This window comes from Heteronotia binoei, chromosome 6 (assembly GCF_032191835.1).
Source record: "Heteronotia binoei isolate CCM8104 ecotype False Entrance Well chromosome 6, APGP_CSIRO_Hbin_v1, whole genome shotgun sequence".
In the NCBI taxonomy this organism is placed as follows: Eukaryota; Metazoa; Chordata; class Lepidosauria; order Squamata; family Gekkonidae; genus Heteronotia; species Heteronotia binoei.
The window spans coordinates 944,180-955,422 of NC_083228.1; the positions used below are offsets into that span (position 1 = coordinate 944,180).

The 11,243-nt window shown below is 52.0% G+C and overlaps 1 protein-coding gene across 1 annotated transcript in view; it reads left to right on the plus strand.

Moving 5' to 3' along the window:
* PKD2L1 (polycystin 2 like 1, transient receptor potential cation channel) overlaps positions 1 to 9,950 on the plus strand; it is a 47,460-nt gene extending 37,510 nt beyond the window's left edge. Inside the window, exons 9-15 of the mRNA XM_060240954.1 lie at positions 3,762 to 3,882; positions 4,519 to 4,617; positions 6,036 to 6,157; positions 6,522 to 6,639; positions 7,301 to 7,425; positions 8,125 to 8,224; positions 9,741 to 9,950. Coding sequence (XP_060096937.1) covers positions 3,762 to 3,882; positions 4,519 to 4,617; positions 6,036 to 6,157; positions 6,522 to 6,639; positions 7,301 to 7,425; positions 8,125 to 8,224; positions 9,741 to 9,950 — 895 coding nt within the window. The remainder of the gene's footprint in view (positions 1 to 3,761; positions 3,883 to 4,518; positions 4,618 to 6,035; positions 6,158 to 6,521; positions 6,640 to 7,300; positions 7,426 to 8,124; positions 8,225 to 9,740) is intronic.
* Positions 9,951 to 11,243: the final 1,293 nt, after the last annotated feature.

The window sequence follows — 11,243 nt, forward strand, 5'->3', positions numbered from 1 at the left end:
GACAGGTCTCCTGGGTGACGGGGCCAGAACGGAGGAGGCGCCCATCAATAGCCTCCACCAGCGTCGGAATCTCTTTCATCTGCACTGGGATCTGATGCTGCTTTACAAAGGCGGCATCTACAAAACAGTGGGCCGCTCCCGAGTCCAGCATGGCATACACGAACAGCCAGCGTCCATCGGGCAGACGGAGTTTGACTGGTAGCAGGAACGGGCCCCGGGTATCAGCCTGCTGTTCGGAGGACCCAGCTAGTCGCCCCAGGCTGGAGGGTCCACTTACGCCTGGGGCTGCCCTTTTGGCGGCGGTGGCAACGAAGGTCCAGGTATCCGGCTTAGCAGGGCAGCCAGAGGCATAGTGGCCTGCCGTGCCACAGTAGAGGCACAGATTCTGCATGCAGCGTCTGGCCTTTTCTTCTGGAGTCAGGCGGGGTCGAGCAGCTCCAAGCTGCATAGGCTCAACCTCGTCTCTGGTACTAGCTGGGGACGGAAGAGGAGCCGAGTGGCACGGCGCATGGAGCTGGCGCCCTCTGGTCTTGGCTTGGCGGCAACTTTCCAGGCGGCCATCGATGCAGAGGCAGAGGGTGATAAGTCCTTGGAACGTGGGTGGCTGCTCCACCCTGGCCAGTTCGTCCAGGACTTCCTCCGCCAACCCTTCAGTAAACTGGTCTATCTGGGCAGCCTCATTCCACGCCAAGTCTTGGGCCAGGAGCTTGAATTCGGTGGCGTACTGAGCCACTGAGGATTTGCCTTGTTTCAGGGCCCTAATTTTCCGGTTGGCTGTAGCTGCTTGGACTGGGTTTGAGAAGGCAGCAGACAGGTGGGCCTCAAACCCCTGGTAATCAGTCAGCAGGGGAGAGGACTCAACCAGTAGGGGTGTGGCCCACTTGGCCGCCTGCCCCTTTAACAGACTAATGATGAAACACACCTTTGTTTTGTCATTGGGAAAGTCCCGTGCTCTTAGCTCGAAGTACAGCCGACACTGCGCCAGGAAAGCAGGACATTCTTCCACAGCACCCCCAAATCTGTCAGGTGGGGGAACTGGGCACTTGGCTGGAGCACTGGCCGCAGGCTGTTGCTGCAAGTGCACTACTGCCTGTGTCAGCTGCTGTACCTGGGCTTGGAGAGCAGCCAGTAGTCCTGCAGTTCCACTTGCTTCAGCATCCATCCTGTGGAATGGGTGTTTGTGGGGGTGGAAGCAATCTGTCACGGGCTGGGGCCAGGCCAGGCGAAGTCCAGGGGCAGTCCACGGTCTGTAGCTGGGTAGCAAGGAGGGTCCAAAGCGCCAAAACCGAATCACAGTCCAGGTATCGTAGGTCAGAGGTTCAGAAGCCGAAGTCAGGGGGTCCAGAAGCTGAAGTCCAAAGCCAAAGTGGATGCTAAAACGTCAGGTAAGTGACTAGTTGCTTCCACAAAGCCTTCTCTCAAAGCCCATGGCTATATAGCCCTCTGCTGTCTGTTGCCCATTTGGGCTAATTGCTGACTCAGAGGGCAGCCAGGATCCTGCTGAGACTCAAGCACCCTCACTCCTAGAAGGGCCAGAATCCTTTCAGGACTCAGGGAGCGTCTTGCTCGTGAGTGTGCCGCCCTCCTCCGATCCCTGAGGTCCTGACGAAGGCGGTCACGCACACGTGCCACCCGAGAGGGCGAGGCAGGGGGCCTTGGATCTTCTCCAGCAGGGGCACTGGTGCAGGTGGCAGGGGCACAGTTTCTTCTGCAGGCTCGGCTTCTTCTGCAGGGCCCCCAGCACCCATGACAGGTTGCAAACACAGAAGATGACAAAAACAGGATGACCTTGACAGGCTGGAAAACTCGGCTAAAATCAATAAAATGAATTTTAACGGGGATAAATGTAAAGTTCTGCATTTAGGTAGGAAAAATCCAATGCATGGTTATAGGATGGGGAGACTTGTCTTAGCAGTAGTATTTGCGAAAAGGTTAACTGCTTTGGTTAAACCGCACCTGGAGTCTTGTGTTCAGTTTTGGGCACCACATTTTAAGAAGGATCTAGACAAGCTGGAACAGGTCCAGAGGAGGGCGACAAAGATGGTTAGGGGTCTGGAGACCAAGTTCTATGAGGAAAGCTTGAAGGAGCTGGGGGGTTTTAGCCTGGAGAGGAGGCAGCTGAGAGGTGATATGATCACCATCTTCAAGTACTTGAAGGGCTGTCCTATAGAGGATGGTGTGGAATTGTTTTCTGTGGTCCCGGAAGGTAGGACCAGAACCAATGGGTCGAAATTAAAAGAGTTTCCAGCTCAACATTAAGAACTTCCTGACCGTTAGAGCGATTCCTCAGTGGAACAGGCTTCCTCGAGAGGTGGTGGGCTCTCCTTCCGTGGAGGTTTTTCAACAGAGGCTAGATGGCCATCTGCCAGCGATGAAGATCCTGTGAATTTAGGTGGAGGTGTTTGTGAGTTTACTGCATTGTTCAGGGGGTTGGACTAGATGACCCTAGAGGTCCCTTCCAACTCTATGATTCTATGATACTAATTGTTCATTATAATTTTTATACAGCTTAGATAAAACAGTGAAACAAGATTGTGTAGACTAGTTTTGCTCATTAGCTATTTGTTGGAGCTGAAGCAGATAATTGAAAATGGATAATTATTGAAATTATTATTGCATTGAGGTGAATTGAGATTTCCCAACTGCACAGACAAGAAGTGGTTGGGTTCACCTGTTGGATGTGTGTGGATTCTCTGGTTACGTTATATTTGTGTATACCTGTTGTGGAAGAAAAATTGAGTTTGAATCTTTATTGCACTTAGATGTATAGTTCTGAATTTTGTACCCATTTTGTATCCATTTTGCAATTGTGAGTTTGAGACTGCTTTAGCATGTAGTCTTTGGCTTCCCTAGTTTTTACCACCTGGAGTTTGGCAACCCTAAGAAGGGGCTGAATAATTATTAAAGATTCTTTTCCCTTTGCACCATTTTTTTTCTTCTTCGTCTGCCTTGCCGTGGCTCCCTTTCTTCAAACTCGAACATGTAAACTGGTGCTGAACCTTCTGCAGAGAGCTTGATTAGCAATGACAGTTTAAAAAGCCAAGTTCTCAGTCCTTTGCTCTGCCTCAGTGGCTTGCTGGCCTGTGATCTTGTCCCAAGGGGCGCTAGTGATGCTCCACTGCCTAGACAATATTACGTCTTATAGGAGTGTGAAGCCATGAAATATTAGAGTTCTTGATACTTTGTCTATACCAGGGTCCCCAAACTGTTTGAGCCTGTGGGTGAGTTTGGAATCCTGACAGAGGGTGGTGGACAGAACCACAAAATGACTGCTGTGGAAGGCGGAGTCAGCCACAAAATGGTTGCCATGAAAGGGAGAGCCACACCCCCCCAGAGGAAGTCCAAGTGCAAGGGTGGTGGTGAGGAATGTAAGAATACCCTGGGAAAGAGGAGTGAGATTTTGTGTGACACCAAGATGGCAGCTGCACATCCAGTCGGATCTCCCATGGGCACTCAGAAGCCCTGCTGGGCAAGAGTTCCACCTGGCTTTTTGAAAGCACTTAGAAGGTGCCAGGAGAGGTGCTGGGGGGTGCCATGGCACTCACAGGCACCATGTGTGGGACCCCAGATCTTTACCAGGACCATGTGGGGGGGGCGTAACAAAAATAGGCAAGATTGGTAGGAGCAGAATTTTGTGGAGGGGCCCTGGAACTTCAGCTCTCTCTATGGAATGGTGTTTTACTTTAAATGGGGTGGGGGGGAGGCTTGACAAGAGCAGAGCCTCAGCTGCCCTTCTGACCACCCTCCTTTCCATTGTCCAGCTTTACCCAGTTTCGAATCATTCTTGGCGACTTTGACTACAACGCCATTGACAATGCCAACAGGATCTTGGGGCCAATATATTTTGTCACCTATGTCTTCTTTGTCTTCTTTGTACTGCTGGTAAGGAGTCTTTCTTTTTTTCTTGTTGGTTCTTGAAGAGGGCTCATAGAGTCTACTCACTGGGGCTTTGTTGTCCTTCAGTGTGCTGTAAACAGATCACAGGATTACAAATTGCTTCCAAGCGAGGCTCTTTAACCACTGGATAGTGTAGACAGAAATAATTTATCTCTTTCTCATAAGTACTCAAAATTGGGGTACTTCACAGGGTGTCCCTTGTGGGGAGAGGAAGGGAAAGGAGATTGGACTTTGATTGTAGGTGCAGAACACACAAAAAGAAACACCTACTTCAACAGTGCATAATCAGCAGGGGACTCAGATGCCACAAATGGCTTTAAAACAGAACCAGACAAATCCATTAAAGACGGTCTGTCAGCAGCTGTTAGCCATGATGGTCAAATGGAGTCTCCAGAGACAGTCTGTCCTGAACCCCACTTGCTGGGTGTGCTGATGCTCTCTGGGCAGCTACTCTTGGGGATGGACTGCTGAAGAAGAGGGGCTTTGGCATGATGCAGGGGCAGGGGGAGCCAACCTGAGATGAAGAAAGTATAGTGAGCTCACCAAATGGCCCTCCTTTATCTTTGTTTGCTCAAGCTGCTGGGATGAAGTCGGTGTGATCACACCTTTCCCTCTTTACAGAACATGTTCTTGGCTATAATCAATGACACCTACTCAGAAGTCAAGGAGGAGCTTTCAAACCAGAAGAATGAATTGCAGCTCTCAGACATACTGAAGCAGGTTTGTTAATGGCAGCGAAAGCCTTTCAAGGCAAGAGACAAGCAGAAGTGGTTTGCTGTTGCCTGCTCTGTGGAGCAGCCCTGGAATTCCATGCTGGCCTCCTATCCAAGGACTCCTCAGGACCGGCCCTGCTTAGCTCCCAAGACCTAGCGAGATTGGGCTAGCCCGGGCCACCCACGTCAGGACAAAAGACATAGAGAGGTGGTTTGCTATTGCCTGCCTCTGTGTAGCAGCACTGGAATTCCCTGGTGGTCTCCCATCCAAGTACTAAGTCTGAACCTGCTTAGCTCCCAGAGAGCTGACAAAATTGGGCTAGCCTGGGCCATCCAGCCAGGGCATCTGAGACATTTCCTGTACCTTGAATTAAATTTGGCAGGGCTTGCTTATCGAGTGAACATACATGCCTTCACCCTTGCAGACACTGATGGTTACCAAGGAGCTGAGACTTTTGTGGAAGTCTTATGAAAGGTGCCTGAGAAAAGCAGAGAGAGCCATTACACTGTAGCTTGCAGCTCCTTGTGGGGGTCAACGGACAAGTTGATGGTTCACTCACAATCTGAGGAGTGAGCTGTGCAAAACAAAACAGTGGGTGGGCCAAGCAAGCAAGTAAAATTGTATGAAATCTGCCTCCCTGATCACCGCTTTCAGCAAGCGAGGACTCTCTTTGCAGTTGACTCAGAGCATCCACAATCATGCTGTGCTTTTAAGACATGCTTAGGAGCATGCTGGGGCTCCAGCATAGGAAATCTTGTGAACTCCTTTTCCTGGCCAGTTCTTTTATTTATTTATAACTTCCTTATGTTGCCTCTCCTGAGTCCTGTAACGTGTAAAAATACCATAAAAACACAAAGTCACTATCAGTTTATCTCCACAGAAAACAAAACATTAAGCCAGAGACAGAAAAGCAGCATAAAGACATCCACAAAACAGACAGAAGCAGCCCATAACATGGCTGAAAAGATACAGCCCCTTAGTTGAAAGCTTGGGCAAAAAGACTTGCTTTGTCTTGGTGTCTAAAAGACAAGTGGCTGCCAAGACAGCTTCAAAGGGAAGGGGAATCATAGAATCAAAGGGCTGGAAGGGGCCATGCAGGCCATCTAATCCACACCCTTGCTCCATGCAGGATCAGCCTAAAGCATCCCCAGCAAGTGTTTGTCCAGCCATTGCTTAAAGACTGCCAGTGAGCAACTGATGTACATATGCAAGGGGCCACCCCTGAAAGTGCTCTGTCTCTAGTCATCACCTGACTCACCTGTGAAAGCAGCAGCAGTGGGAACGAAGGGCTGTATGTCTGGCTTAGATTTTGTCATCACAGCGTGTCATTCCAGTGTGCTGCTGCTGCAGCTGCTGCAATCTTTTGTGCATGACATACAAAATGGCAGCAAGGCCTAATGTTTGCCTGCCTCCCTTGATTCCAGGGCTACAACAAGACCCTCATGAGGCTGAAGCTGAAAAAGGACCGGATCTCTGATGTGCAGAAAGCCCTGCAGAAAGGGACCACAGAACTCGAATTTGAGGATTTTAAAAACAGCCTGAGAGAGTAAGTGTGCCAGGAGTCTCCACTCCAGCTTGGAAGACTGCAGTCAATTTTATTGTATGCTGCTTTATGAAAAGGATTCCAAAACTGTTTTGCCAAGATCTTCCTTTGGGGTATAAATTTGCAAAGCCTCCAGGTGGGGCTTGGAGATCTCTTGGGATTACAGCTGATTTCCAGACTGCAGAGGTCGGTTATCCTGGGGGAAAGGGCTGCTTTGGAGGGGGGGCTCCAGGACATTGTACTCCACTGAGGTCATCGCCTCCTCAATCCCTCCCCCCCCCAGTTCTCCAGGTATTTCCCAACCCAGAGTTGGCAACCCTACATTGTGTGGGCCGGTATTGACTTCTCTCTCCTCCTGTCTCCCCAGGCTTGGCCACGCCGAGCACGAGATCACTGCAGCCTTTGCAAAGTTTGATCAAGATGGCAACCAGATTCTTGATGAAGAGGAGCAGAAGAGAATGAGGCATGACTTAGAGGAGAAGAGGGTGAGGCCAAAGCGGAGGCCAGCCCAGGTGGCCAGGAGTGGAGGGAGAGAGCTCTTGCCTGGTGTCCTGGGGCAAAGAGAGCATGGCAGAAAGTTAGGTTAAGTTGCAGCTGACTTACGACGCCCCCCTCTTGGAGTTTCCAAGGCAAGAGACACCCCAAAGGTGGTTTGCTCTTGCCTGCCTCTGTGTAGCAACCCGGGACTGCCACAAGGACTGACTGGGGCCGCCCCTGCTTCGCTCCCAAGAGGTGATGAGGTCAGGCTGGCTGAAAGGAGAGCCAGAGTGGGGAGTGGTCAGAGTGCCTGACTAGGATCAGGCCAGGAGACTGAGGTTCAAATCCCCACTCCTACCATGAAAGCTTGCTGGGTGACCTTGGGCCAGTCACACAATCCCAGCATAACTGACCTCCCTCGCAGGGTCGTTGCTGTGAGGATAAAATGGAGGAGAGGAGAACGACATCAGCCGCTTTTGGGTCCCCCTTGGGGAGAAAAGCGGGGGGAGAAATGAAGGGAATAAATAAATTTAAGGAAGCAGATTCCAGGGACTCCCTTTAGGAGGCCCTTTGACTTTGGGGATGGTGGTAGATTCTTCAATCAGTAGCAGCAGTAAAAGTATCTGTAGTCTGTCCAGGACGAGATGTCTCTTCTCATCTCCTTTCCAGGTTGCGCTGAATGCAGAAATTGAGAACTTGGGGAAATCTTTCAGGGACAGCAACTTGGAGGATACCCTTGCAAAGCACAATCGAGCAAACAAGCCCAGCCCAGGATCTGAGGAAGAGTTCCACACGTGGGTATTCACAGTGCAGAGGGCAAAGGGACATGGCTTCCCTCCTGCAGGGCCTCAGGCAGGCAGTTGCAGGGGAGCACTTGGGGTCAGGAGGGCTGCCAGGTCTCCTGAGTCACGAGGGGCAGAACCTGGGAGGGGGAGATCCAGCTGGAGCCTGGAGGTCTCCCAGAATGTCTGTTGATCCTTGAGCTGCGGTGGCAGATGCGGCTGCTGGAGCAGCTTTTTAAAAAATGTGCACAGCCAAGCAGCTCTCCAGTGGCCAGTCAGAAGTTGTCTATTAGGAAAAACTCCCACCTGGGCTGGCCTGCTTTCTAAAACCACCGGCTGAGCATCAGTTTCAGGAAAGGCATCAGCAGCCTCTGTGGTGCCCACGAGTAACACATTGGGGACACCTGGGGCAACCTGCCTCAAGGCTGCTGTTGGGAGGGAAAGGTGGAGGAGGGCAGAAAGCTGTGATCAGCCGCTTTGGGCCCCAATTCAAGAGGAAAACAGGACAAATAAATAATAAGCAGATCAAGATAAACTTTAAATGTCCACTCCAGTGCTTAATTGCTCTCAGGGGTGCACCTGACTGCTCACCTGTTCTCTAGTGAGAACCTCCGTCCCCATTCTGGCCACCTTCACTGGAGCCCCGCAGCAGGGGAGCTGCCCCTCCTTGTCCATTGCCAGCCCCAGGCCAGCCCTTCCTCTCCTCCACAGACTCCTGAGGCGGGTGCTACAGCTGGAACACTCCATCGGCAGCCTCGTCTCCAAGATTGAAGCCATGGGCCTCCAGATGGAGAACCTGGAAAGAAGCAAGGTAAAGGAGAAGGACCCCCCCCCCCAGCAAGGAACAAAGCAGGTCTCCTTGCCTCCCACCCGCCCCGGGGCTGTGGCCTGTCCTTTAGGGTTGTCAGTTCCAGATCGGGGAAATTCCTGGAGGTTTGGGAGTGGAGCCCAGGGATGGCAACGTCTGGGGAGGGGAGCGGACGGGAGGGAGGGAGGGGCCTCAGCAGGGTACGTTGCCATGGAGTCCACCCTGCCAAGCAGCCATTTCCTCCAGGGAAACAGATCTTTGTAGTCTGGGGATCAGTTGTAATCCCAGGAGATCTCCAGGTCCCGTTTGGAGGGTGGCAACCTTATTTACACAAGTTGTGCCCTCTGCCTTGTGGAAAGGGCCGGAGACTTCCATTCTATATGAAATATGTTTTTCATGTGGCACAGAGGTGGCTTCTGGAAAGCACAGTGACCACCAGCAGGGCCGGCTCTTCCATTAGGCAAATTAGACATTTGCCTAGGGCACCGCGCTGGGGGCCGTTGAATTGGGCACTCCCCCGCCCCCCGGTGCCTTAGGCAAATGCCCTGGTTGCACAGGGGCTGCCTGGCTTCGAAGGGGGTGAAGTGAAACTCGCCAGCTGGCCGGCTTGCATGCCTTTGCCTCCCTTCCTGGGTGCCCTCCCTGCCCTGCTTTGCTGTGCGGGGCAGCAGGTGTGCTTAGGGCAGCTGGCCCCGACCAACAGTAACATGAACGAGTGCAAAATAAGGCCGGCCTCTCGGTCGCAAGAATCATCTCCTCCATGCCAAAATTCCTCCGTTAGCACTAGAAGGGAAGATGTTGTGCTCGCTGCTCCTGATAGGACACCATCAGGGTTGCAGACGCGCCACCAGGCCCGGTGCTGGGGGGGCCTGCGCCTGTAGGCCAAACTGTGATCCTGCACCCGTCACTCTCACCCCCCCCCCCCACTCTGCCGAGGACTCCCCAGCCTCAGGAGACCCCAGCAAAGTCTGGAAGGGCAGCAGGCTCCAGTGAGAGAGGGCCCCCAGCATCGTTTTCAGGGAGGAGCCCTCTATGCAAATGCTCCCTCCTCAACCTTCCCACACCTCTTCCCTCCACCCGAGTCTCATGTGGGGGAAGGAGCTGGTGCAGGGGCTCATCCTCGCTCTCGGGCTGTCTTCCCTGCAGGAGAGGCAGCCTGGAAGCAAGGCCAAGCTGCCTTTTTCCTCTGCCCCAGTTTCGGGCGGGGGAAAGAGGCCAAGCTGCACCAGCTGGCGTGTGGGGAGGGGGCGCCTTGCAGCACCTGTAGGGCATGTGGTGCCCAAGGTATCTGCCAACATGTCCTACTCCCATGCGCCAGGCCTGCGTGCCATCACTGTGCCATGGTGCCCTTTCACACGTGTGCCCAGGGCCTGGTTTCAGCTTGGAATGTCTGCCCCTCCCTCCCCCCCTATATCCTTTTGGAAGAAAGAGCCCAATTGATCACTCTGCTTACAAGGCCAGTCCTGTCTTCAGTCAGCCTCCGAATGAGCAGGCCTTTTCCCCTTCTCTTTGTTTGCAGGGAGAGCTCAGCCATGATGATCTGATCCGTCAGAACCTTGAGTGGGTCCTTGATGAAGGAGAAGAAAGGGAGGTGCTGCACAAAGTGGAGAAGGCCAACCTGAACTTGCTGAATACCAGCAGCACCATCTACCCCGCCCTGCCCAAGACGGAGCTGCCAGGCTCTCAGATGGCCAAGAACATCCCGCTACAACCCAACATGAACTTCTAGTGCATTTCTGGATCACTTCACCACGATACTGTTTCTCTTCTGCTCCGCTTGCCAGAGAAGACAAATCGCCGAGCACCATAACTGAGCTTACGTGTCTGTGTCCGTGCAATCAAGAGACAGGGCCAATAAACACCATCTCTGGGCATTGCGGGGGGGGGGGGGGGGGGGATCTCAGATCTGGATCTGTAGTTTATGGCTGGCTGTTGTATGTTTCAAAATGACCCCAATCCTGGCCACATCTAAAGTCTCTGGGAAATCTGCCATTTGGAATTGCCTCTGCACAGTATTATTTTCCTCAATGGAAGCTGCTTTTGTTCAGGAAGATGGAGTGGGAAGATATCTCCTGCCTCCGAGACAACCCAGGCCTGCTATGCACACAACGTCCTTCTTGTTCAGCCTTTGAGATAGATGTGGCATTAAAAAAAATGTCCCCCTCCCCAAGAACATATTGACCTCTTAAGTTTAATACAGAAAGATGGATCAGTACCTAAAATCAACTATTTAAAATATCAGCGTGTGTATGTTTGCCCAGGGGATCAAATACCAGCTCCTCAGGGTCATTTCAGATTCAGAAAATGATGCGGGGGGGGGGGGGGCGGGGTGCATAACCCTTTCTCCCCTTTCTCCAAATCCCCCCCCCCCCCACCTTGCCTGATTTTCAGTGAAAAATAGTTTCTGGGGGCTGTGTTCGTGGAGCTCTCCATGTCACATGTTTGACTCCTTCCAAAAGATGTGCTGAATTTCTGGAGAAAAAGCACCTCATTTTTTCCGCTTGCGTATGAATCCAAATTTACTTCCCTGGACTAGACCTCTTCTGTGCTTTTAGGCACATTCTCCAAAATGCCATTTTCTTTCCACTTTTGAGCTCCTTCTCAATTGTTATTCACAACCTGAGGATTGTTCCAAGCCATTAGAAGGAGGAGGACTTGAACGTGAGTGTGTGGAAAGAGTTTCTTCCCCCATCTTTTCTCTAGGCTCAGGTTTGGAGTGCCCAGAAGACTAACAGAAGCAGCAGTCTGTAATCTGGAATGTTCTGTGTTGTGTTCATAATTGTCTCCAAACATAGCCCAGTGCAGTATGCGCAGGAGCCATGCCCCCCCCCCCCCGCCCCGTCCAGGCTGGATTCATAGCTGTTACCAGCAGTGGGATTTCCCGGGTGCCTCTGATCCCCCCATAGTTCCTGTCTAATCCTTTACACAAGAGGAGGAGAGCTGCTGGGTACATCACCATCATGAGATTTAAAAAGTGCCTTTGTGCATTTAGTGTAGATTTATTCTGACTTGGATCAGTGCA